This window comes from Leopardus geoffroyi, chromosome A3 (assembly GCF_018350155.1).
Source record: "Leopardus geoffroyi isolate Oge1 chromosome A3, O.geoffroyi_Oge1_pat1.0, whole genome shotgun sequence".
Classification (NCBI taxonomy): Eukaryota; Metazoa; Chordata; class Mammalia; order Carnivora; family Felidae; genus Leopardus; species Leopardus geoffroyi.
In genome coordinates, this window is record NC_059336.1 from 48460637 (window position 1) to 48485924 (window position 25288).

Sequence of the window (25288 nt, forward strand, 5' to 3'; positions counted from 1 at the left end):
TCTCTCTGTCCCAAAAATAAATAAACGTTGAAAAAAATATATTAAAAAAAAAAAGAAAGGTCTCCTCGAATAGAGCACACAGTTGTGTTTGTGTTAACACCTGTTAGCCAGGTGACTCAAGTTTTATGTGCCTAAGATTTCCTGTTTGGAGTTTTAGCTTATATATCTCAGGTATGACCCTCATTATGCTGATTTATATTTTGTTCTGGAAACACAAATATTAATTCCCAGGTTTCTGAATTCTTGGGAGCTCCCTCATTGTCATTGTAAGCTCTAACTACAGAGTGGGATGGAGGGTGCTCCTCAGCGGAGCCTGGCTTGGGGCCTGAGAATCACTACCAGAAGAGGGAACCCCAACAAGGGGGAGGGAGGCAGAATGGGGAATGCTTATCCGGGACAAGGTTAATGATGGAAATATAGCTAATGGGTCTGCTCATTTGTTCATCCTCTAGAGGTATGTTATGTGAGCACTGCCATTGCCAAATGATGCCTTCTACTTGGTGTTTCTGGGGCAGCTCCTGGCAAGCCATAGGCACCACCTCCTCAAGGGCCTCTTGGTCCCAGATTCCCTGAGATTGGCAGTGTGGTGCCTCATCCTGCCTCTAGGACTATGGAGTCATATAACAGAAGCCTGACAGAAATGGCCATGGAGGTGCTTTAATTCCCAAGGGGTCAATTCCAAAGCCCAGGAATTTAGAAAGCAAGGAGGTATGGAACAGGCAAGATTTCTGCACTAGGGGCAGATACTGGTGGCTCTTACTGACCTTGTGGGCCTCTGAGAGCTGAGCGACCAATCAGAGGTGCCCCACACTTGAACAGCATCAGAGGGGCTGGGCTTACCTCACAAAGGGGTCATAGATGTGACCACCTGACCAGGGAGTGCAACCAGAGAGCAGAAGCACCCTTAAGCTCAGGTCTGACTGACACCCTGACCAGAGGCATGAACTGAATGTGTTGGGGCTGGAGAGTGGCTCACGAAGGGAGCTGCTTAGAGCTCAAGTCCTCAGGAAGGAGAAAGATACCACCTGTGGGTGAGGACAGCCAGCTTAAGCCTCAGCAAGCAGGAAAGTGGTGAAGAGCTTGGTTCTAAGGTACATCTGGGGTGTAGCTGGTGGGGAAGGACTGTGATGCCTGGGTGGCCTCCAAGTATGCCCTGGGCAATTCATTCAGATATCATGGAGCAGAGAAACTCATAGGCCAAAGTTAGCTGCTTGAGCAAGTCCCATGTGTATCAAGTCAGTGCAAACCATCAGGTGAAAGGCTAGGAAAAGAAAGGGAGCAGATTAACACACTCCACATATGGAAGCAAGCAGGGGAGATGGAAAGGCCATCTTGCCAGGACCTTGGGCAACTCTCTGCTGCCTCAGGCTCCCCACTGATGGGGTTATGGTGTCCACAGTGGGGGTTTGATCAAAGTTGCACAGCAGGTCAGAAGCACACCCTGGCACTGAGGAGACACACAGACAGGTCTGCCTGTCACAGCCAGACATCCTGAGGATTTGGTTGGTGGTTCCTGGGGTGAGGACACATGGAGCCAGGATAGCATCATTGTTGTGTGGTTGACATAAGACACCATAAATATTCTGTGTTCCATGGAACTCATGTGTAGTTAGTGTCTGATGGATATCAGGTGTCTTTTCGTTCTGCCATCACATTCCTTGTTCAACTTAGGCAAGATGTACTTACTGCTTGTCTGTGATGAACACAACTTATGGATTCTGCCTTTGTCTCTGCTGGGGGAGGAAAAATTTCCTGTCTCCTTCAAGATTCTTCTAACCAGAATAAGAACCAAATTGACATGCAACAAATTGACAGGAGAAAAATAAAATTTAATTTCATATACATGGGGAACCCACACAGATATGGAAATTCCAAAGACAGGCAAACTGAGGTATGCATGTGATTCTGAATTAAGGAAAAAGGGGGAAGGTCTGGAACTTCAAGGGGAAGGGATGTAATCCTCAGGAAGAATGAAAAAGAATAGATGTTTGGTAAACAAATCTTTGTTGGGCCCACAGAAACAATGGAACACAGAGAGGGCTTTGATCCAACAGGCCTTGCTAGGTTCCTTCCTGTCTACCATACCTTGTTCACAGCATAATATAGTTGTTTGTGGTGGTAGCTCTCTTTCTGGAGCAGGCCCTCTATCTAAATTCTTTTTGGGCAATTGAGGGAGGGAAGGAAGTAAAGAACTTTTCCTGAATCTACTAGATTTTGATTGTTTTTACTTTTAATTTTTAGTTTTTTAAAGTTTATTTATTTAAGGGTACCTGGGTGGCTCAGTGGGTTAAGCGTCCAACTTTGGCTCAGGTCATGATCTCACAGTTTGTGGGTTTGAGCCCCACATTGGGCTCTGTGCTGAAAGCTCAGAGCCTGGAGCCTGCTTCAGATTCTGTGTCTCTCTCTTGCTTCGCCTCTCCCCCTCTAGTGCTCTCTCTCTCTCTCTCTCAAAAGTGAATAAACATTAATAAAATAAAAAAATAAAAAAGTAAAGTTTATTTATTTATTTTGAGAGAGAGAGAGAGAGAGAGAGAGAGAGAGAGAGAGAGCTCAAGCAGGGAAAGGGCAGAGAGAGAGGGAGAGAAAGAGAGAGGGAGAGAGAGAATCCTAAGCAGGCTCTGCACTGTCAGCGTGAAGCCTAACATGGGGCTTGATCATGAACCATGAGATCATGACTGGAGCCAAAATCAAGAGTTGGAGCCACCTGGGAGCCCTGGTTTTGATTGTTTTTTAAATCAAAATAATCTTCATGCTAAAGTGGCTCATTTTGAGGTGGTCTGATCTTGACCCCTACATCTCTCAAGCGATTTGTTTCTTCATTACCTACATTTAACACATTAACTGTTGTGCCTCTGTCTCACGAACTACATCCTGATTCACCTTCTGTAGTAGAATGGAATCTCCTCAAAAACAAATTTACATTACAAGCTGTGATCTACACATTCTCATCTGTTAGACTGAGGTAAGTATGAAGGTATGTGTCAGGCAGGCAAAAGTTATGACACTCAGTCAAGCAGCCTGAGGCATTTACTTGAATTCTCTGTGAGTCCCACTTTCTTCCTGTGTAAAAAGGGGTTACTCGTTATGTGGCCCGAAAGGGGATGATTAAATAAGAGAAACATGTGACATCCTTATTATGAGGCCTGGCAAGACTCAATAATACTCCATAAATAGATCTCAGTGTGATTGATAGTGAGCCTGACTGGAAACAGGGGAGATGCAGGGGGTACTTTTGAGGCAGGACAAAGGCTCTGGCTGAGGATTTTCATACATGCTCCTGGAGAGGAAATAATAAGATGAGTTTTGAGACCAATGTTCTCCCTGTGGCAGTGTGTCTGTTGCAGGTCCTTATCCCATTCTGTGCATAGAAACCTGATACAGGCAGGCACCTGCAGTGGATGTGTTGGGACCTCACAGACAAGGAGGCAGGAATCTCCTGGTAGGGAAGGGAAAGGTTGTGAGTGCATGGAGGCATGCATCCTTCCAGAAAGAAACAGCCAAAATGGGAAAATGCTCTGAATTGTGATTGTGATTTCTCACTCCTCTTCCCTTTGGGAAAGGAGAAAGAGAAGCCCAGAAGACACAAAGATAACAGAAGTTATCCCTCTTTCACTCCTAGCAGTGCCAGGAAGATCTAGGGGTGCAGAAGCAGCAGGGCCAGCCCAGCCCAGTCCAGCCCTGGAAGGAAAAAAGGAACAAGGCGTGTGCCCCCTTGGCTGAGGTGCCATGGCCAGATTCTGCCAGAGCCTGCTGCTCCTGGTGGCCACTGTGGCCCTTGTATCCAGAAGTGTTCATGCCTGGGGCAGGCCAAAGGTGGTGAGGAAATTCCAAGACATCCCTGAAACCTACGTCTATGTGCAACAAGCACTGTGGTTTGCCATGAAAGAATTTAATAAGACCAGCAAAGACAAGTACAGCTACAAGGTGGTGAAGGTCCTGAAATCCCAGGAGCAGGTCAGTGAGCATTTTCTTCTTGCTCTTTCTCTCCAAGATGCAGTCATGGGGGTGCCATTATCCATGGAGGGCCACAGAGACCAGGGAGTGGAAAAGAGCTGAGAAATGTCTTTAGCCAAATATATATTAATTTTATTTTAGGTTTTTTTGGAGGAAAATTAATTAGGATTCATCCTTTATTATTCCAGGATGAAACATAAAATATCCATTAAAATAACAAAATTGATTATAGTCATATCAGAAAGCATAGGTGAGAACCCAAGAAGGGCTCTTGAAGGGCCCAGTTTGGGATAGTTTGGGCTGGTATCATCAAAATGAGTAATTACAGGCATGGATTGTAACAGTGAAAAAGCAAAGAAAGTGCACGTCCAGCTTTTGCTGAAAAAAGGGAACCAGGACAGAGAAGGGAAGGCTCTTCTTTACAGGAAAATGCCTACCTCTAGATGTAAAAGACTATGTAAGTAGCAAATCATAATGGCAACAACTACTTCAGGCAAACATCATCAATGAATCCTACATCCACTTGGTGGGACAGTGTGGAGGACAAATTGTTGGAGGGATTCTTTCATTAATTATAAGAGGGAAATATACCCTTACAATTAGGAAATCTGGTGAATGCCTGGCTCACCCAATGCTCATCACCAACACTGGGACAAATTGACATCATGTGTCCCTGATGTGATGTCATGGAAAGGACACAACCTTATCTTTCTATGGTGTTCTTGTCTAAAATCCATCCCCTGAAAGAAGAGAAGTAAAAACAAAACAAAACAAAACAAAATAAAATAAAATAAAATAAAATAAAACAAAACAAACAAAATAAAATAAAGACAGAGAGGGAGGCAAACCATAAGAGACTCTTAACTATAGAGAACAAACTGAGGGTTGCTAGAGGGGATATGGGTGGGGGTACAGGCTAAACAGGTGATGGGGATTAAGGAGTGATGTTGTGATAAGCACTGGGTGTTATATGTAAGTGATGAATCGCTAAATTCTACCCCTGAAGCCAATACTACACTATATGTTAACTAACTTGAACTTAAATAAAATCTTGGGAGAAAAAAAATCCATCCCCTGAAGGTAATACGAAGGAACAGTTAGACAAATCCATATTATAGAGCATTATGTAATACCTCTTAAAAATATCAGTGTCATGAAAGACAAGGAGAAAAATCAGGAAAACTGCTTGATTAAAGGAGATGTAAGAAACAGGACAACTAAATTCAATGTGTGGTCTTGTCTTATCTCTTGAATAATTAAAAAAAACATACAAAAGATGTTATTGGACTAGTTGGAGGAATTGGAATATGGACTGTATCATAGAAGAGAGTACCAATGCTGTCTCCTGAGAACGATGATTGGACTGTGGTTTGGGGAAACCCCAGAGAGTAATCAGTAGGCACACAGAAGGAAAGGGGATTCAGCCAGTCTGGCTGGACTTTAAGAAAGGGAAGAGAGAGTGGCTATTGGGGCATGGGGGCTACCCTGCAACATCAAAGTGACATGTAGTACAGGGATGCATTTTTTGCTTTTCTTCCTCTTTCGCTAGCTCTGTCCCCTCTTGCCCCTCTTCCTTCTAACCTTTGCTGTACATCCCTCCAGGTCACCAGGAACCTACTCAGGTTACTCTTTTCTTAACAGGGTCAGGAGAGAAGGCTCATTTGGCAGCTTCATCCTCTATGAGGCTGGGACATTTGACCCCTTGTCCATCCTCAACACACACACAGACTTTGACTCTCTCCCTCACCACTGGGTGGCCAAAGTAAAGCCTCATAAATATCAATTGTCTTTGGGTCTCATTTATGGCTAGTGCCTGTCCTTAATGAAGTTCCCACCTTGTCCAAAACTATACTTTCATGGACTTCTCTTTATCTGTGCTTTTTCACTTCCACAAATAAATGGCTCTGCTTTATAGGCAGGTATTTAATCAAATATACTGCAAATTCTCATGTCCTCCAAATTATAAATTATTTTGTACTGTGTGCTATTTTTTTCCCCATGAATGTACATTTTATTTCTCAGCTCATGGTAACTCTTGAATGCAGGTAAGAATTCAAAAGAATCAGGTTGAAACGGATTCAAAAAGAGTCTAGAACAGAGGTATTTGAAATTCCTTGGAGCACCTGGGTGGCTCAGTCAGTTAAGTGTCTGACTTCACCTCAGGTCATGATCTCACAATTTGTCAGTTCGAGCCCCTCACTGGGCTTTGTGCTGACAGCTCAGAGCCTGGAGCCTGCTTCAGATTCTGTCTCCCTCTCTCCCTCCCCCTCCCCCACTTGCTCTCTCTCTCTCTCTCTCTCTCTCTCTCTCTCTGTCTCTCATAAATAAATAAATGTTAAACAAAACAAAAGCAAAAGGAAAAGTGCTTGGTGATAATTCAGATTAAACTTAGTAACACACACACACACACAGGTTCTATATAAAGAAAAGAGCTTTATTTTACTGGATGATTTAACTTAAACGTACAAAGATCTATATCAGGAGTTAGACAATTATAGCCTCCAGCCAAGTCTGGCTTGCTGTTTATTTTGTATGCCCCATGAACTAAGAATGGTTATAAGAAATAAAAATAGTATTTTGTGATATGAAAATTACATAAAATTTAAATTTCTGTGTCTATAAATAAAGTTTTATTGAGCATTGTCACCTGAATTATTTGAGTGCTAAGGCTACTTTTGCACTGCAATGAGAAGACTGTGTGTTCTGAGCCTAAAATACTCACCCTTCAGTTCTTAAAGAAGAAGTTTGCAACCCCTAGCTCTAGTTCATAGTTGACTAAGGCTCTGCTGTAGATTTTGTGCGAGGTGAATGATGGTAAAAATGAGCACCATGGGTCCAATTATATGCTAATTTGTTTCAAGAAATACAGTACAGTACTGTAAATATATTTTCTCTTCCTTATGACTTTTTAAAATAAAATTTTGTTTACTCTAGCTTACTTTATTGCAAGGATACAGTATAGAATATATATGACACACAAAATATGTGTTAATTGCTTGTTTATGTTATTGTTAAGTCTTCTATTAGTAGTTAAGTTATTGAGGAGTCAAAATTTCCACTTGGATTTTTGACTGTGCCTGTAACCCCCACGTTGTTCAAGGGTCAACTCTGGTTGCTTTTCCTTTTCTTTCTCTCTTTTGTTTTAAAGTTTATTTATTTTAAGAGAGAGAGAGACAGACAGACAGACAGAGAGGGAGAGAGAAAATCCCAAGCAGGCTCTTTTCTGTCACTGCCAAGACCAATGGGGGGTTCCATATTAATAACCACGAGATCATGACCTAAGACAAAATCGAGTCAGAAGCTTTTTTTAAATATGAAATTTAATGTCAAATTGGTTTCCTTACAACACCCAGTGTTCCTCCCAACAGATGCCCTCCTCAGTGCCCATCACCCACCCTCCACTCCCTCCCACTCCCCATCAACCCTCAGTTTATTCTCAGTTTTTAAGAGTCTCTTATGGTTTGGCTCTCTCCCTCTGTAACTTTATTTTTCCTTCCCCTCGCCCATGGTCTTCTGTTAAGTTTCTCAGGATCCACATAAGAGTGAAAACATATGGTATCTGTCTTTCTCTGTATCACTTATCTCACTTAGCATAACACTCTCCAGTTCCATCCCTGTTGCTATAAATGGCCATATTTCATTCTTTCTCATTGCCAAGTAGTATTCCATTGTGTATATAAACCACAATTTCTTTATCCATTCGTCAGCTGATGGACATTTAGGCTCTTTCCATAACTTGGCTATTGTTGAAAGTGCTGCTATAAACATTGGGGTACAAGTGCCCCTATGCATCAGCACTCCTGTATCCCTTAGGTAAATTCCTAGCGGTGCTATTGCTGTGTCATAGGGTAGATCTATTTTTAATTTTTTGAGGAATCTCCACACTGTTTTCCGGAGTGGCTGCACCAGTTTGCATTCCCACCAACAGTGCAAGAGGGTTCTCATTTCTCCACATCCTCTCCAGCATCTATAGTCTCCTGATTTGTTCATTTTAGCCAGAGAGTCAGAAACTTAACTACCCAGCAGCCCTGGGGCCTGGTTGCTTTTCATATGCTCATTCAAATCTCACAACTCATTACATAGAAACTACTTTCTTCCACTTTAAAGAGGAAACAGGCACTGAAGTGTTTAGTAATTTGCTCAGGGACACACAGCTAGTATGTAGAAAAGCCAAGATTTAAACCCAGGATATCTGCTAGGAATGAGCACATGTTACTGATTAAGTGATATGAATGAAGTGTGAGTAGTGGGACACCGTAGCCAGAGGGTCAGAGGGCCTGTCTATGGCAGGGCTGCCTCAGCAGCCAGGACCCCCATTCCCCTCCCTTTTCTGGGCAATCAGGGGTCAAGATAGGTCTGGTGGTCAGTTGGTGGCTATTGAGTATGATTCAGAGCAGTTTGTTTTTATGATAATTTTAACTTGGAAGTATTACTCAGATATAAAGCAGTATTTCTTAAGTGGGCGTGGATTTTGCTTGGTAGGGAATTTTTGGCAATATCTGGAGGCATCTTTGGTCATCACAACCAGAGGGGGCTGCTGCTGACATCTAGTGGGCAGAGACCAGGGATGCTGCTAAGCACCCTACAGTTCCCAGGACAGCCCCCACCACAAAGATCGATCCAGTCCCAAAAGCTGATTGTATTGACATTAAGAAACTTGTTATCCCATCATAAAAACAAACTCTAAGATTATGTTTGGATGTTGCTGAGTTAAAAAATGGAAATGAAGACTCAATTTCTGACTCATCATTTCCTGAGGGCAGTTGGCTCTGTCCTTACCAACATTTTATGTACACATATATACATAACTGAAAAAATGTAAAGTATATATTATATTCAAGAATCCATACGTAGAATTCTGCCCACCACAACCATTTTGTTTTAATGTCTGGGAAACTTTTTTTGAATGTCCAAAATGCTTACTGTATTTTCTGAATTGTCTCTGATTCTTCTAGGGTCAATTATTCTGTTTAACTTAGTCATTCTCTTTAATACTTTCTCTCCCTTAAGTCTTGTAAAATCTTACCTTGTTCTCACTTTTAAATAATGAAAGTCTCCATTTGCCATTGTGCATTTCAATTTCCCCATGGGTCCCTCTGGAATACAAGGACTGGTGGGAGGTTCTGCACAGGTAAAGAAGAGGACCTGAAGTCAGGGACTTAGGAGAGTGTATTACAAGGGGTTGCTAAAAATACCGAGGAGAGAAGCTAGAGAGAGAAGCAATACCCTCCAAGTAAATTTGAGTTCTGGGATGTCTTCTTCCCCCAATATCTATTGACTAAGTATGAAGATATTTTAAACTCTGCTGTTTATTTACCTGGCTCCAATAAGCAAACCATTACCTTTCTGGGGAAAGTATTTTTGGGGGGATAGTTTTCTTGCCTTATCTTGGGGACAGTTGTCATTATTTAACATTCAACATTGTGATGAGAGACAGAAGGAGAGGGATCAAGGGAAGAACCCCTGCCCCTCCAGTTATCCCAAAGTTTCTGGCAAGGAAACTGTAGGAGGGAGACAGACAGGGAGACAGTCTTTGCTGTAAGTAGTCAACGACACGCTCGTTGATATCATGTATTCGTTTATGATCTCTAATTTTTAAATTGCTCCTTGACAGGTCACAGAGAGTTTGGATTACTTTCTTGAAGTCAAAATTGCCCGAACAATGTGCAAGAAAATTTCAGGAGAAAATGAAAACTGCTTATTACAACAGGACCCCCAAATGCAAAAGGTATATGCCTCAAGTGGGGGCAGTCCTTAGTTAGGTGTGTGTACCAGACTGAGAACATCAATAGGACCAATCCTGCTTTGATTTTCTGGTTTCCTTTCTAAACCATATTCTGATCATATTCAGGATCCAGGATGGCCAGATTCTAGACACAGAGATTGTTTCTATCGTTTTTGTTAGTGTTTGTTTGTTTGTTTGTTTGTTTTTTGTTTTGTTTTTTGCTGATACCACATTCCCCTAACCCCCACCAGCACACATATAGACACCTAGTGGCTTAAAACAACACCTATTCATTATTTCTCACTATTGTGCAAGCTGGGCTAGGTTCAGGTGGACAGATGTAACTTTCCTTTTCACTTTTTCAAATTTGTTTTGGTTATCTTTTCATAGAAGATCCATTTTTTCTTTTTCATAATTGAAGCTGCATATACAAGTATGTATATTTCTGTGTCTTCACAGAAGACACCTATTTAGTATATACTTAAAGCTGGCATGACACATGGCTAAGCAAAAATAATGGCAGATTAGTGGTTCCTGAAAATTGCCCAAATGTGCAAATAAAACACATCTTCATATTCCAATGAATAGTAGGTATTCTAATGAATACCAAATGCAAGTCGATGGCTACATCTAGAAAGTTGGCTATTATTATAAATTATTAGAACTTCTTTTCAATTAAGTAATATTTTTATTTTTTAAGGTTTTTAAAGTTTATTTATTTATTTTGAGAAATAGAGAAAGACAGTGTGAACAGGACAGGGGCAGAGAGAGAGAGAGAGAGAGAGAGAGGTGTTCTTAACCAGTTTTTTTTTTTAAATATTTACTCTGTGTATGTAGAGTTTTGCGTGTTTTTCAAAAGGTACACAAATTTTGGAACTTTCTCTTGTTCTTTTTTTTCCCACTCAACAATATGTTTTGAGATTTGTTATGTTAGTACAATCTAATATTATTTATGCCAAATGATTTCTTGGGTCATTCAATGTACATAGAAATTGGCTAAAATTATTTGTATTAGTGCATATTAAGCTCTTATATGACTGTATTACATTGTATGTAACTATCTTGCTATTTTACATACCTGTGGTTGTCTTAAATTTTCACTTTTAACAAGTGAAGCAGTGACTGTTGAGACAGGCGCTGACTGAGCAGGTTTGGGACTTTCCCCCGGGGCAGGGGGGGCTCGGGAGTGGGGCCACCATACTGCCACACATGCAGCTTAAGCGTTCATGGGCTACCACATGTGACTCACAACCTGTTTTACTCTCCAAAGTGGCTGAACCAGCATACCTTTCATCAGTGGTGTGTGTTGTTGTTCATGTTCCCTCAGCACTTGGGGTTGAGTCTTAAATGTTTTCATTCTGATGTATGAGAAAGGTGATCTTGTCACCTTTTCACATTGTCACTCCCTGATTTCTATTTAAGGTTGAGATATTTTAATATCCCTAGTAATCATTAAGATTTTCTTTTTAATATCTTTTTTTTTTTTTCTGGAGCAATCTGTGGGTCCCTGTCAGGAACCACAGCCAACCCATTGGAACCCTCTGACCTCAACTCCTCATGCCTCCCACTTCCTGCCTCTGTCTCTCCTTGGCTGAACCCAACTGGAAGCCAGAGGGTGCCCATTGATGTGGTCTATATAGGTCAGAGGGCAAGAGTGCCCACTGACACAGCTCTTGGAGGGCAAAGGCACCCTTGGCACAGACAGTAGAGGTCATAGGGTAAAGGTGCCCATTGACACAGCCCATAGAAGTCATTGGGCTTTCGAGACATGCCAGGTGGAAATAGGAGAGCAGACATGGAGAGACACATGGAGAAGAGCCAGCATGGGGGCAGGGATGGAGACAGCAAGATCAGTAGGAGTCTGTGATGTTGGTTAGGATGCTAGAGGTACTGGGTTCTGGATGTCTGTGAAAGGCTTGGTTCGAATTTCTGATGGATTGGCCATGGAGAGTGAGAGAAGAATTGAGGATGACTTCAAGTCTTGTGGGGTTTAGAGACAGTTTGCTTTCTTGGTTTCCTCTTATGATCTCATCCTCTACATGGAGCTTCTGCTGCTCAGAAGACTTCATCACCTTGATTGCATCCACTTCTTATCACATGGAGAATCCTCTCTGTCTCTGTCCTTGCACAGGGTCCTTTCTCATTTCATAGAACTCTTATAGATTTGACCTAAACGCTTCCTTCAATTATTTGTTGGGATTTAGAAATGAAGAAAAGGCAAACATCTGAGCTTTTTGGAATATAAATTTAAAACTTGATATGATTTTAAATAGTTATTGGCCTGATTCATTTCATGTAGAAAATTTTGAACCTTCAAAAGTATTAAATTACTTAAAATCAACTATAAATACCCTTATGTAGAGTTTACCACTGTCAATATATTGTTATTTACATTAACTTTCCTATATTTTATATTTGTATTTTTGTGCAGTTGGGATCATACTGTCTACTGTATTATAACCTAGATTTTCACTTAATAATGAGTTCTAAGAATTTCTAAAACTGTAAAATTATGTGAGAGCATCATATAGTGAAACTGTGATTTCATTTAATGGTTTTACACATTTTTCTAAGCCAATTCCTGAGAATTGGTTAAGTTTTCCTAATTTTTAGCTATTATGAACAGTACTTTAATTAATATCCTTTATTTCTATTTGAATGTATATCTGGTTATTGTTTCCATGCAGGTAAAGTTCCTGGAAGTTGAACTACTCATTTAGTAATTTTTCGCTTCTTAAAGATTTTTGATATACATTGTTTAAATGTCCTCTAGAATTGATCCTGATATTTTGTTTTTCAATTTCTCTTCTTTCTGATTGTTTCCTGTCTACTTTGGCTGATCCAGAAATTAAGCAATTAGTTAACTCTCTGATAAATCCACTCTCTCCCCTTCCTACCACTGCTGGGAACCAGCTGAACCCATCCCAGATACCACTCTACCTGGGATGCATCTCTGGACTGGCCTTAGTTCTCCAGTGGTCTGTCTGGATTGCTGGTAGCTTGGTCCTATTTTATTCCTCAAGCTGATTTTTTATCAGTACTTGTATATCAGTATTTGAATCTTATATAACTTCAATTCTATTGGATGTTCCCATTCATGTTTCCATTGATATAGTGGAGGCATTCCTAGTTTGTATTTTTATTCTAACTGAATAAAGATTTTAGTTGAACTCATCCCACACCAGGAACCTGAAGTTCTGCTCATTCTGAAGGCCCTGGGAAGAGCTCTGTGTGTCCCCTTAGCTCCCTGGCTGCAGTCTTTGCTTCTCATCTCTGGCCTGATTTTGACCAGCCTCACCAAGGGATACAAGACTCTATACTATTCTTGTTGGGTTGTAGCTCCTGGGTAGGATTCACTGGGCTTTCCATGCAACATGGAGTCTCAGTGGGCTGCAGGGAAGTCAGGGTGGCTAGACGAGCAACAGATCTGGAGATGAGGATTTCTGAGAATAATCAGTTTCTGGGGTCCAGCTATTCTGGGGTCCAGCTATCCATGATGGCTCAGACATCCGTGATGGCTTCAGATCACATGGAGATGAATTGGCAGTGGTCCATCCTGGTGAATGAGGCTGGCTCCTCTGCCAGAGGGCCTCAGGTTCAACAGTTCCAGAGACTGTAGAGGCATGACTGGCTCAGGCAGCCTTTAACCACCCTGAAGCCAAATCCTGGTACCTGGAAATAGAAACATATGTTTATTTGTTTGCTTTTTATTTTTCTTTCTTATAAGCTGATTATTATTTTTGTCTTTTTTAGATGTTTTATTGCACCTTTATTGTTGCAACCAAACCTTGGGAATTTGAGTTCACTATGCTGAAGAAACAATGCAAAGAGGTCTAATTATCTTCTAGCATATTCAGCTGCTCTGACTTCCATTTTAAAGAAGCAAAGACACTTGCAAAACATTTAAATAAACTGACCCATTGACTTCATTTTTGTGACTTTTTTGCTTTTTTATCTGCTCTTTAGGGGCTGATACTGAGAACATAATGCCTTTTTACAGTATTGATCAGCCTGTTCTAATTGACTCTGTCATCTACTAGCAGGACAATCTGCTACCAATAAACGGAAGAACGTATGAACCTGTTTCCAATATCTCATTGAACTCTGAGGACAAATTACTTTTCACTGACAGTTGTTTCTGGAGAACTAACTTGAGGACAGCTGTTTCGGGAGAACTAACTAAGCTCAACTGTTTTGAGCTCGTGGGTTATTTCATCGAGGTTCTGAGGGTCTGACTTATTTGGGAGTGTTCCTTCCATGGATTTCCACAAAAATCTCCCTGCCTAGGACTCCAGGGAAGATACAGTCCAATGGTTTAGAAACAGTTTTAGACAACCAATCCAACTGGAAGCTAGTTGGGTCATTTTTAGATTTGCAATGTACTTTTGGTTTTGACGTGAAGCAGAAAAAATGCAAGGGGATTGATGTTTCATGGATAGTAAGCTGTTTTGTGTATGTGTGTGTGCACAGTTTTATGTGTTATCTAATGCTGCATGTCTAATCACCCTGCCCCTAGTGGCTTAAGAAATTTAAGTCTCTCAGGGTGTCGGTGGGTCAGGGATCTGAGGGAGACTTGGTGGGGTGTTTCCAGGTGTCACTGTCTCTCTTGAGTGAGTGAGTATCTACACTCAGTCATTGACTACACTGCCCTCACATGAGGGTTAATTTGGCTCTGGAGAATCCACTTCTCAGGTGGCTCACACTCATGACTACAAGTTGACGTTGGCCATTGACAGGAGATCTCTGTTCTCCTCCATGTCAGTCTCTCCACAGGGCTGCTATGTGCTTCATATGGCTTCCTCCAGATATAATGTTCTGAGAGACCAAGATGGAAGCCAAAGGGCATTGAGCCCTTTGTGATCCAGCTTCAGATGTCACACACCATCACCTCTTCCTTGTACTATTTGCCACCCAGATTAGTTCTGGTTCAGTGTTGGGGGGACTCTACAAGGGTGTGAGACCAGGAGATGAGGATCAGTGGAGGCCATGTTGGAGGTTGGCTACCACTGTGTGTGTGTTTGTGCACGTGTGTGTGTGTGTGTGTGTGTGTAGATGTGGGCTAAGACAATGAAGATAGTTAACATGACCAGAAAGAGGCACTTTCTGAAACCTGGATGTGGAAACTGCAGCACTAATGTGCAGGTCAAGGCCAGCCAGGGCAGTGTCAGTAGTAGCACAGGAGCTACTTAGATGACACATGTCATCTTAGACATATGAGAGATAGTGAAGATCAGAGGCCACCTGGCTGACAGGTAAACACTACCTACACTGAGCCTCTTTGTCTGAAGGCTTTCTCTCCACCTGTGGGAGGTGGCTGGAGTGCTGTGGAGGGAATGCCTCAGCCTTTGTACCCCTGGAAGAAAACACTGAGGCATATTCTATCCAGTCTCTGAGAGGTGAAAAGACAAAAGCCCTAGTTGCCCACATTGTTAATCTGCTCACTGTTGTATGCTGCGTCCCATTCCTACTTCCCCATTGTCTTCTGGTATTTTCTACAATTACCTCCAAGTAAACAACTTGCACTTGAATTTCTGTCTTAAGGTCAGATTCTGGAGGAAACAACCTCATAGTGGAGTTCAGATCCACTGTGAGGGACAGCGTGGGACCACCTGAGCTATGTCTGGGGGAAGCCAGGCAACAGGACACAGTTTGCACCTTCTCACCTCAGCCAGAAGTGGTGTCCTGGGGAAGGCACACCCTGGCCTCCATCCTCCTCCACATGGTCATGGAGCTCTGGGGACAGTCAGAGTGGGTCTCATCACATTGCTCCCCCTACCTTGGGATGAGGATCCCTATACCTGCAGCACCTATATCTTGTACTTCTCTGCCCACCTCTGCACTTAAGCCCCCAACCACTGTGGGTGCACAGCCTGAACTGCCAGCACACTTTCTCTCTTGCTGTATAACTGGAGTTAGCCAGCCCCACTTGTTCCCATGAGCAGCCCCTGGCACATGACTTTCTCCCCTAGCCCTGACAATGAGGTTCCACACATGGAAAGACCTAACACATTCACACACCCTGGACTAATTGTTTGCATCTTATCCATAATACCTGAAACATCTGGGGCAAATCAGACTGTACTAACCACAGCCAAGTCATCTGGATAGTATTAGTGGGATACTGCTTTGGGTTTAACTCTCCAAAACTACCTGGGCCCTTCTGATGCACTGAGTTAGTAAGAATGAAGAATCAGGATCAAGACAGTTACATTGGCTGCGATTTCTGAGTTTTTATTTCGACAGTTGGCAGGGGTATATGTGAGCATGAAGAGAACTGGAATGTGTGGATGTACAGGCTCTGAGACACTTGAGTGTCTGAATATTGGCTCATTCCCTTCCAAGATTCGAAGGCTCATTAAGGCTAAGCCTGGGCCACTGGTGTGTGTGTGGGGGCAGCTGCCAAAGAGAAATTGCATCCTTCTCTCACACTTCTCTGGAAATTGTGCTCTTTAGAAGACACATGGAAGCCAGAAGCATTGGCTTTGCCACCATATCCTCGTTTTCCCTTTGATCATGAGAAATTTTGGAAAGAAGAGAGTCAAAAATGTACCTTGAAGCAGGGCATGCTCCTTTCCTGGGAGAGACAAGGGCCAGGGAGAAACCCATGTCTGAATCCCATGTAAGGTATTGAGATCTGAGGGGTGTCAGCATCAGGGACTGGAGTAAATATCTGGAATGTACAGAGTCATGCTAAGGCTCACGCATATGGCAAGGACTGCAGGCTGCTGGGATATATTCTCATGTACATCACCTGCCAGCTCCCCCTCCCCCAGGTTCCAACCCCCCTTATCCTTCTGGCCCCAATGGGAGAAGCCTGGGCATCCTCCAAGGCCTCCTCAAGCTTTCCACTTTGTTGTTACTTTGTGTTCAGTCCTGTATTTACTTGAGGCTATATCATGACCCTGACACCCTGGAAAAGTTGAGGAAAGTGTCAATGTCCCCTGGAAGTTGGTGAAGTGGCCACAGAGCAGAATAGTATTAATATGTGAAGAGCATTTGATAGCCAGTACAGCTATTTTCAAGGCTTCAGGTCTTGACCCAGAGACTGAGGCTGACAGGTCAACCAACAGCTAGGGTGGTGGAGTCAACACTTGACTCACGTTTCAGGAGAAGAAGGAGCCCTCCTGAGACTAAGCCATGGACTGGGCCTCTTTTCCTTTCTTGGAATTGAGACCTGGCCAGGCAGCTGAATTATGTTTCTAGCAACTTGCTGCCTCTGTCTCTGCCTCTGGCAGGGCTTTGCCTAAGACCTACCTCATGGCAACAGTGAGTATGCAGAAACCCATTTTCCTGTGCCTTTAACACACAGACTCTGGAAAAGAAGCAGGCAGGACCACCCCAAACCAATAAGGATGGACAGGGTAAGGGAGAGGGGTCTTCCCACAAGAACTGGTCTCTCAGTCCTACACTTATTACAAAGCTGGAACACCTGAAACATGTACTCACCCTCAGGGCCTTGGGCACAGTAGAAACTGTGACAAAATCCCTACTCTCTGTAGATTCCCATGGGAGGAGGAGGGGCAGAACGATTAATGAAGCCCCACAAATGTGATCTGGTACAAAATTTAGTGAGACCCTGCCAGGAGCCACAACTTGGTGCCTTACCTTGTTGGCTCCACTCCCCCAGTTCCAGGAGGTGGGATGAGCTCACAAAGGGCCTGGACAGTTACCTCTCCCATTCCCACCACAGGAGACTGTCTCCTAGAGCTACCTGATGGTACTTCAGTAGAATTAGTGGAATTGACTGTGGAAAATATGTTGGGATCACAGTGGATAAAGAGGCCCCTTTATGCTTCCCTCTGTGGATTGAGGCACAACTCAGAACAGACCACTGTGGGAGCAGGCAGGAGGGTGGTGGGTGGGAGAATCTTCAGAAAAATCTACTCAAGTCTGGGACTAGGTGGGGGTGCTGTGGGACAAGAGCACAGCTGTGTCCATGCTAAATGATGCTCAGCCAGCAGCAAGGATACCCATTGCCAGGCTCTCCCCCGTCTCTGTCTGGAATAATGGGAAGCCCATCCAGGTCTCTATGGAGGATAAGCCCTGAAGACATCTAATACCACATGTCTGCTGAATCCCCAGTGAGATCCTGTGAGGCAGACTGGAGGATGTAGATAATTCATTTGGGAGATGATCACAAGGGCACACACAAAAAAAAGGGAGGCAGAGGAGGGAGAAGTCAATGTGGCTGTTGTTATGGGTCACTGAGCAGCCATGGGTTTTGTCCTGCAGGAGAGTGTGATACCCTGTGGATCTTGCCTCTGACAGCCTCTCTGAGGCTGGGACAATGGGCCCTTTCACACTACAGCCCCACCTGGGGATGGAATGTTGCCTTACTTCTCCCCACTGAGGTGTGCCTGCTCTGCTTCTGGAGTGCCACTTGCACAGAGGAAGCCCTGAGCAGAAATTGAGGGAGACAAGGACATTGGGGTGAAGCAGGGAATGTCAGCCACCGGGTAGTCCAACTGCCTGGGCACTGAAGGGATGACTGGTTAGGGGGTGCTGCCACAGCTTGAGAACCAAATGTGGCCCCTGCCTGTGTGTAAATACAGTCTGACTGGAATACAACACCCTTATTTGTGTTCATATTGTCTATGGTACTTTCAAGGCAACACTGGGGAGTTGAGAACAAGACCATTGGACCCTCAAAGGACAAAAGTTTGCCAAATTTTCTTCTAGAAGATTCATGAGACAGGTGCCACATTTGTCCTGAGGGCCAAGGGCCTGTCTGGGTTGATCTTTTACTTTGGGTTGCCTTCAGGGTCATGGTCATTGCACATCTGGAGATGTAGGTCATCCCCCACGAGCCCAGAACAGCAGTCAGAAGCACTTGTGCTTCTAGATTGTGCCACCTGGAACTGGCCCAGAGGTCCTAGAGGGAAGAAAACTCACACACTTGGGACCATGAGGTTTCCCTGCTGGATGATTCCTTCACTTGCTCATCCTCTCCTTCTGGAACCCTGACACACAAAGCTTCTTGAAATGCTGATTTTTAATGATCTATTCTATATGAAAAAAATGGACAATGAGGAATTTCCATAATGGCTGGAAGTGAGACCCAGGCACTTGCTAGAAAACAAACAGAGCTGGTGTTGCACAGCCACTGAAGAGACACCTATAAGGAGCAACTGGATCCAGAACAGCCAGAGTCAGGCAGGGTATAGCAGCACTCAGTGGAAGCCCTCGAAGCAAACATTGTACAGGAGTTTGAAGGTGGTTTCCCAGGGTATAGTGGCAATGGTGAAGAAGCCGTTGAAAGTCTGAGGGATCAAGCACAGGTGGAAGGTGAATGGAGAGTGGTGGAAAACAGAGGCTCTAGCTCTCAACACAGCACACATCCCAACCACACCTCCTGAGGTGAGCAGCTGGGGATGCAGGCTGTGGACCTCAGGTGCATCTCTGCCTGAGCCCTGTCTTGTGCCTGGGGCCTTGTCCTGACCTCAAGGGCTCCTGTACCATGTTCTCATCCTTAGACAACTGGACTCCAGGGGAACACTCAGGTGGATGCAGTGTGACCCAGGCCCCTAGTAGAGCATTGGGGTGCTCTTTCCCAGGGGATGCTATGTCAGAGTAGCCCCTCATACCAAGTGGTCATGTCCCTGAGCTGGGGTTCACCTTGAACTTTTCCCCTGGAGCAGCAGCTGATAGATCAGTGGGATGCAGGTCAGGGCATGGGAGGGAGGAGTGTGGGATTCTCCTCAACCCTCACACCCTCATGCACTCGGCAGAGACAAGAGAACCTCAGAAATAGCCACAACAGGCCAGGTGATGTAGCCCATCCTGACATGCCCCTCTCTTGAAGGCAGGAAAGGGAGATGGATAAAGCTCAGAGAAGGGACTTCCTGTCTCAGCCCCAGGAGACATGGACCCTTGTGGCCAGGAGCAACCTGACCCCACTATGGCCCATGGGACAGGTGCTAGAATGAGGTGAGTGGACAGAGTCAGTTATGACATTGGCTAAGGCCCTCCAGTGGACCCTGGGCCTGGCTTGCCTGGCTCATTCCTACTGCAGCACCAGCCATGGGTGTGACAGGGCCGGTTTCTCCCTCACTCCTTTGTGTCCCAAGGAATGGCACTGTTATCTACTCCTCCTCCCCCTCTGCCCCAAGCTGTAACCTCAGCTATGTAACACAAGGGACCTTCTGTGTGTCTTACATTGTTCAGCTCTGGGCTTTCTTGGAACGGACAGTTGTCAATGTCATCATCAAATTTCCCACATTTGGTTCTGCAAAGCTCCAGCTCCATGGAGAAGGTCAGGCTCTCTTCTATCCGTGGTACATGGAGACATTAGATGCCAACCCACCATGGTTCTGTTGAGCAGCTGCTAGTGTAGATCCATGCAGTGTAGGGAGAGCTCAAACACTCCCCCACTAGGGAGCTGCCTCTGGGGCTGGGTCAGCTTGCTGGGGGTAAGGCCAAGCTTGGGGAATTCACAGCAAAGAGGCCTGTGATTGGTATTCATGCCAGGGGGAGATGCCAGCTGAGTCATACACCATTAATACATCACACCCTGGAGCTCCAAGTCCCTAGATGCCCCTGGGAGACCCGGCCTGACATCCAGCATGCTTCTGAAGCTGCAGCAGCACTCCTGGGGCACAGGTGCCTAGTGCCCAGTGTCCAGGTGGGTGTTGGCTCTGTAGAGTTTGTTGAGTAACATCAGTCCCAGAGTGGGAGACTCATCTACAGCCCCATTGTCACACCTGCCACCTGCCAAACAATAGGAAAAGGCCCTGCAGTGCTGATGGAACACTCCCATGTAGGCGTGCACACACCCACACATGAACATGGCTTCTGGATACTTCTTGTCTTATTACAAAGTGCTGCTGGAATTCTCTCTACTCCTTTCCACTCTATTCTGCTTAATTCCATCCCATACCCTCCCTCCACCTTCCATTTTCCACAATACCCAAACTCAGTGCAAGTGCAGATCTGGGAAACCCACAGCAGAGGTGCAGCCTGAGAGAGCTTGGGTGGCAGACCCAGCCGGGAGCTGGCACTGCATCGTGTGTGAGTGTGTATGTCTGTGAATGAGTGTGTGTGTGCACATTGGGGGCCCAGGGCTTTCCTCTATCTCTCTCTGGACCTCTGCCCTGAGGGCCAGAGGGAAGGGCAGTAGGAACTCCACCCTGCATGAGCTCCAGCCTCTGTGGACGCTGCAGTGGCTCCCTGTGGCTCAGCCTAGAATCATACATTCCTGGGAGGTCCATCCATGTCTCTGTAGAGGATGAGCCCTGAAGACATCTAGCATACATGTCTGCTGTAAGTCCCCAGGGAGACCCTGCAATGAAGACTTTCTGGGGCAAGTAGTGCATTTAGGAAGTGATGACGGGGGACACAGAGAGGAAGGGAGGCAGAGGAGGGAGGTTAATGTGGCTGTTTTATGAGTCACTGAGCGGCCACGAGTTTTGTCCTGCTGAAGTGTGTGAGAACCCTGTGGTTCTCATCTCTGGCTGCCAGTCTGAGGTTGGGACCCTAAGCCCTTCCCCACTGAAGCTTTTCCTGGGGGTGAAGTGTTGTCCATAGTCCTTATCTTTCCCCACTGAGATGTGTGTCCTCTGCTGATGAAGTGCCACTGGTACAGAGAAAGCCTTGCTAACCAAAGCTAGGGGTAGAGGAAGATATTGATGTGGAGTATGGAGTGTCAGGTCCTGGGGTCACCAGCTGCACTGGCACTAGAGGAAAATCTATGTGGGAGTGGGAGGCATCCATGGTCTTGAGGACCGAATCTGATCCTTGCCTGTGTGTGTGTAGATACAGTCTCACTGAAAGACAACATTGTAATATGTGTTCACATTCTCTATGGAGCTTTAAAAGCAACATTGAGACAATGATAATAAGACTAATGACTTACTAAAGCAGAGGTCCTAGAGGGAAGAGAACTCACACACTTGGGACTATGATGTTTCCCTGCTGGATGATTTCTTCACTTGCTCGTTCCATCCTTCTGGAACCATACCACACAAAGCTTCTTGGAATGTTAATGTTTAATGATTTTTCTATATGAAGTAATGAGGAATTTTCACAATGCCCCAATAGGAGATACCAGATATTTACAAATAAAGAGAACAAAACTTGGACCTACTCAACCACTGAAAGGCCACCCACAGGACATCACTGGTGTCCCAGAGGAGAGCAGCCAGAGCCAGATGGGCTGGAGTCTCATTTGTGGAAGCCATCCAAGCAGGTCTTATTCCAGAGTTCAAACAGTGTTAACCAGGGCTCACTGGCGATGGTGAAAAAGCAGGTGATGATCTAAGGGTCAAGCACAGGGATGGAAGGTGAGTGGAGAGTGGTTAGAAATAGTAGCTTTAGCATTAAACACAGCACACATCCCAATCATACATCACAGGATGAGCAGCTGGGGGGGGGGGCAGGCTGTGGCCCTCAGGTGCATCCCCTTGCCTGTTCTGGACCTGGGCCCTTGTCCTGATCTCAGGGACTCCTGTGTCATTTTCTCATCTTTAGGCCAGTGGTCTCCAGGGGACATTTAGGCTGACCCAGTGTAACCCAGACCCTTAGTAGAGCATTGGGGTGCTCTCTCCCAGGGGGTGCTAGCTCAGAAGAGCCCATCACTCCAGGTGAGGTATATCCCAGAGCTGGGGTTCACCTTGACCATTTCCCCTGGAGCAGCAGCTGATAAGTCAGTGGAACCCGGTCAAGGCATGGGAAGGAGGGTCATGGGCCCCTCCTCAATCCCCATCCCATTGATTCTTTTCTCAGTGGGACCTGAGAAAGCCATTTTGGCAAAGGTCATGTTGCCCATCTCAATATGCTCCCCCTGAATTATTTAGAAAAAGGAGGTCAATAAAGACCAGAGAAGGGATATCCTATGGCCTTCCCAGGAGACCTGAATCCTCGTGACCAGGAGCAATCTGATACCACTGTGGCTTTGGGGACAGGCAGCTAGCATGGGGTGAGCATTCAGAATCAGTTCCCAGATTGGCTAGGGACCTACAAGTGGATCTTGGGGCTGGCTTTCCCAGCTGGCTCCAACTGCAGCACCAGCCATGGGTGTGACAAGGCCTGAAGCTCCCTCACTCCTCTGTGTCTCAAGGAATGACACTATCATCTTCACCACCTCCCCTCAGCTCCATGCTGCATCCTCAGCTGTGTAACCCAAAGGACCTGCTGTGTGTCTTACATTGTTCTTCTCTGAACTTGCTTGAAAGGGACAGTTGTCAATGTCTTCATCAAATTTCCCACATCTTGTTCTTCTAAGCTGAAGCTCAAAAGAGAATGCCAATGTGCTGTCCTCCTTGAACTGTTACAGACATGGACATTAACATGAGAACCCACCTCATGGTACCCTTGAGAAACTGCTACTGTAGATCCATGCAGTGTAGAGACAGCCCCAAACACTCCTCCACTAAGGAGCTGCCTTTGGGGCTGGGTCAGGTTGCTGGGGGTAAGGCCATGCTTGGGGAATTCAGAGCAAAGAGGCCTGTGGTTGATATTCAGGCCAGGGGGAAATGCTAGCTGAGTCATTCAGCATTAATACATCAAACCCACTGCCCCATGTCCCCAAATACCCCAAGGAGACCGAGCCTGACGTCCAGCATGCTTCTAAAGCTACAACAGCACCCCTGGGGCACAGGTGCCCAGGGCTTGGCAGGGTGTTGTCTCTGTAAGAGTTTGCTGAGTAACAGCCCCAGAGTGGGAGGCGCATCTACAGCCCCATTGTCACACCTGTCACCTGCCTGACAATAGGAAAATGCCCTGCAATGCTGCTGGAACACTCACATGTACACACACATGTGTGAGCACACACACACACACACACACACACACACATAACACACACACGCACATGAACATGGTTTCTGGATACCTCTTGTTCTAATACAAAGTACATTCTGAATTTTTTTTTTATCTCTTCTCCACTCTATTATGCTTCATTCCATCCCATACCCCCCACTCCACCCTCCATTTCCCCCAACACCCAAACTGAGTGCAAGTGCAGATCTAGGAAACCCACAGTAGAGAGAGCCCAGCCTGAGAGAGCTTGGGTGGCAGACCCAGCTGGAAGCTGGCATTGCAGTGTCCACAGAGGGTGGAGCTCATGCAGGGTGGAGCTCCCACTGCCCTTCCCTCAGGCTGTCAGGGCAGAGGTCCAGAGGGAGAGAGAGGAAGGTCCTGGGCTCCCAATGTGCACACACAATTCTCTCACAGACATACATACTTACACACACTTGCTGTATGCTCACACTCACAGACATACTACACACTAACCCACACTCACACTCATACCTACACACACAAAAAGTCACACACTCAAAAATTAATACTAACACACATATACACTTGCACTCAAATTCACTGAGACACTCACACCCACACTTACACACCCCAAACCCCTTCATACACACAACCAGACCTGTTCCTGTTAGAGCCCCTGTGAAAATGGCATTCTTGGCTGCATTCTGTAGACTCTCCATTATAAGAACAGTACTCCAGGATTGAGAACCATGGTCTAGGAAGAGTATGGGAGGAGTGCAGAGAAGAGGCCCTGAGGTCACAGTGGCTGCTCTGGATGAGGAAGAATCCTTTCTCCCTGGATCCTCCATCCCCACTCCCTCCTCTCTTGGTGTCTGTTCTCTGTTTCTGTTTGCATATGTTTTCTTAGAATATTTCTTCATTATGTCTCCTCTGCATTTCTCAATCTGTCTCCTTCTCCTCCTTTCTGTCTTGGTCTTTGCCTTACTCAGGATCATTTCATAGGACTACCATTCCATAGTCCATATTTTGATCATCAATAAGTAACTTCTAAAAATGATGAAGAGGAAAACATCTTACATGTGGTATACATTGAGCTGGGTGTTTGCATTTTTAAATTGTTTCTTTCATAAAACTGTAACTAACTGTGGTGTATTTTTGCTGTATTACGGACTTCAGATGGTGAACAATATCCCTAGATAGGACCCCTGACTTCACCTCTGACACTGACTTCATAGCAAGTGCAGGTAATTAGGCCAGAAGATGTGGTACATACCTGCTCTCTCCTGGGCTTTAAGATGCGCACCAGCCTGTAGGCATTTGTATCGTTGCTCTGCAGGTTGAATATGTGTACGGCATACTCCACAGTTGCAAGTAAGTAGCTCATCGTAGGTTTTTCATCTTCACTCTCTACTTCTTCCAGGAACTCAGAACCTAAGAGAAGCAGCAGCATGGCCCAGGGCAGAGCCCACCGGCACCGCCAGTTTGGAATGACTACAGATACTTGGACACCCATGGCCTTTGTCCTTCTAGCTCAGGCTCCCACTGAGCCTCCTTGGGCATTGGTCCAGTATATCAGCTTCAGAACAACTCCTCCCTCTGGATCTCCTCTCTGCTATTATACCCTGTCCCTTCCCACATGTCACCCTGACTCCCCCATCCCAAGCTGCATAATTGCCTCCTGTCTAGAGAGAGGGGCAAGCTCAGGCAGGGTGGTTTGGAAAGAACCAGCAATGAGAGGGAGGGGTCCCCTGTAGCTGATTTCCAGACAACCTCTCCCTCAGCACCTCACTGGAGAGGGACTTCATTTGTATGCCCCAGAATCACAGGCTGAAACAAGGATACAAGAGCAAGAGGTGGAAGTGGAAGGTGATCCCAGGGCAGAACAGTAGAACG

The 25288-nt window shown here is 45.2% G+C and overlaps 2 protein-coding genes across 3 annotated transcripts; one reads left to right on the forward strand and one right to left on the reverse strand.

Annotated features, from left to right (window-relative positions):
- The first annotated feature begins 863 nt into the window (after positions 1-863).
- LOC123580578 (cystatin-13-like) lies at positions 864-13608 on the forward strand. 2 transcript variants are annotated; one of them, XM_045445503.1, is made up of 4 exons: positions 864-1091; positions 3623-3954; positions 9569-9682; positions 13433-13608. In XM_045445503.1, exons 2-4 carry the CDS (start codon positions 3727-3729, stop codon positions 13514-13516), a joined length of 426 nt encoding a protein of 141 aa, XP_045301459.1. In that variant the 5' UTR covers positions 864-1091; positions 3623-3726; the 3' UTR covers positions 13517-13608. The 2 variants fall into 2 exon arrangements, with proteins under 2 accessions (XP_045301459.1, XP_045301458.1); XM_045445502.1 differs by having other exon boundaries at positions 865-1091; positions 3620-3954.
- An 8037-nt stretch (positions 13609-21645) lies between these two features.
- On the reverse strand, positions 21646-24987 carry LOC123579677 (cystatin-9-like). Its single transcript, XM_045443784.1, has 3 exons — positions 24669-24987; positions 22821-22940; positions 21646-21931 (listed from the first exon to the last, which is right to left on the reverse strand). The coding sequence occupies exons 1-3, from the start codon at positions 24906-24908 to the stop codon at positions 21839-21841; spliced, it is 453 nt and encodes a 150-aa protein (XP_045299740.1). The 5' UTR covers positions 24909-24987; the 3' UTR covers positions 21646-21838.
- Positions 24988-25288: the final 301 nt, after the last annotated feature.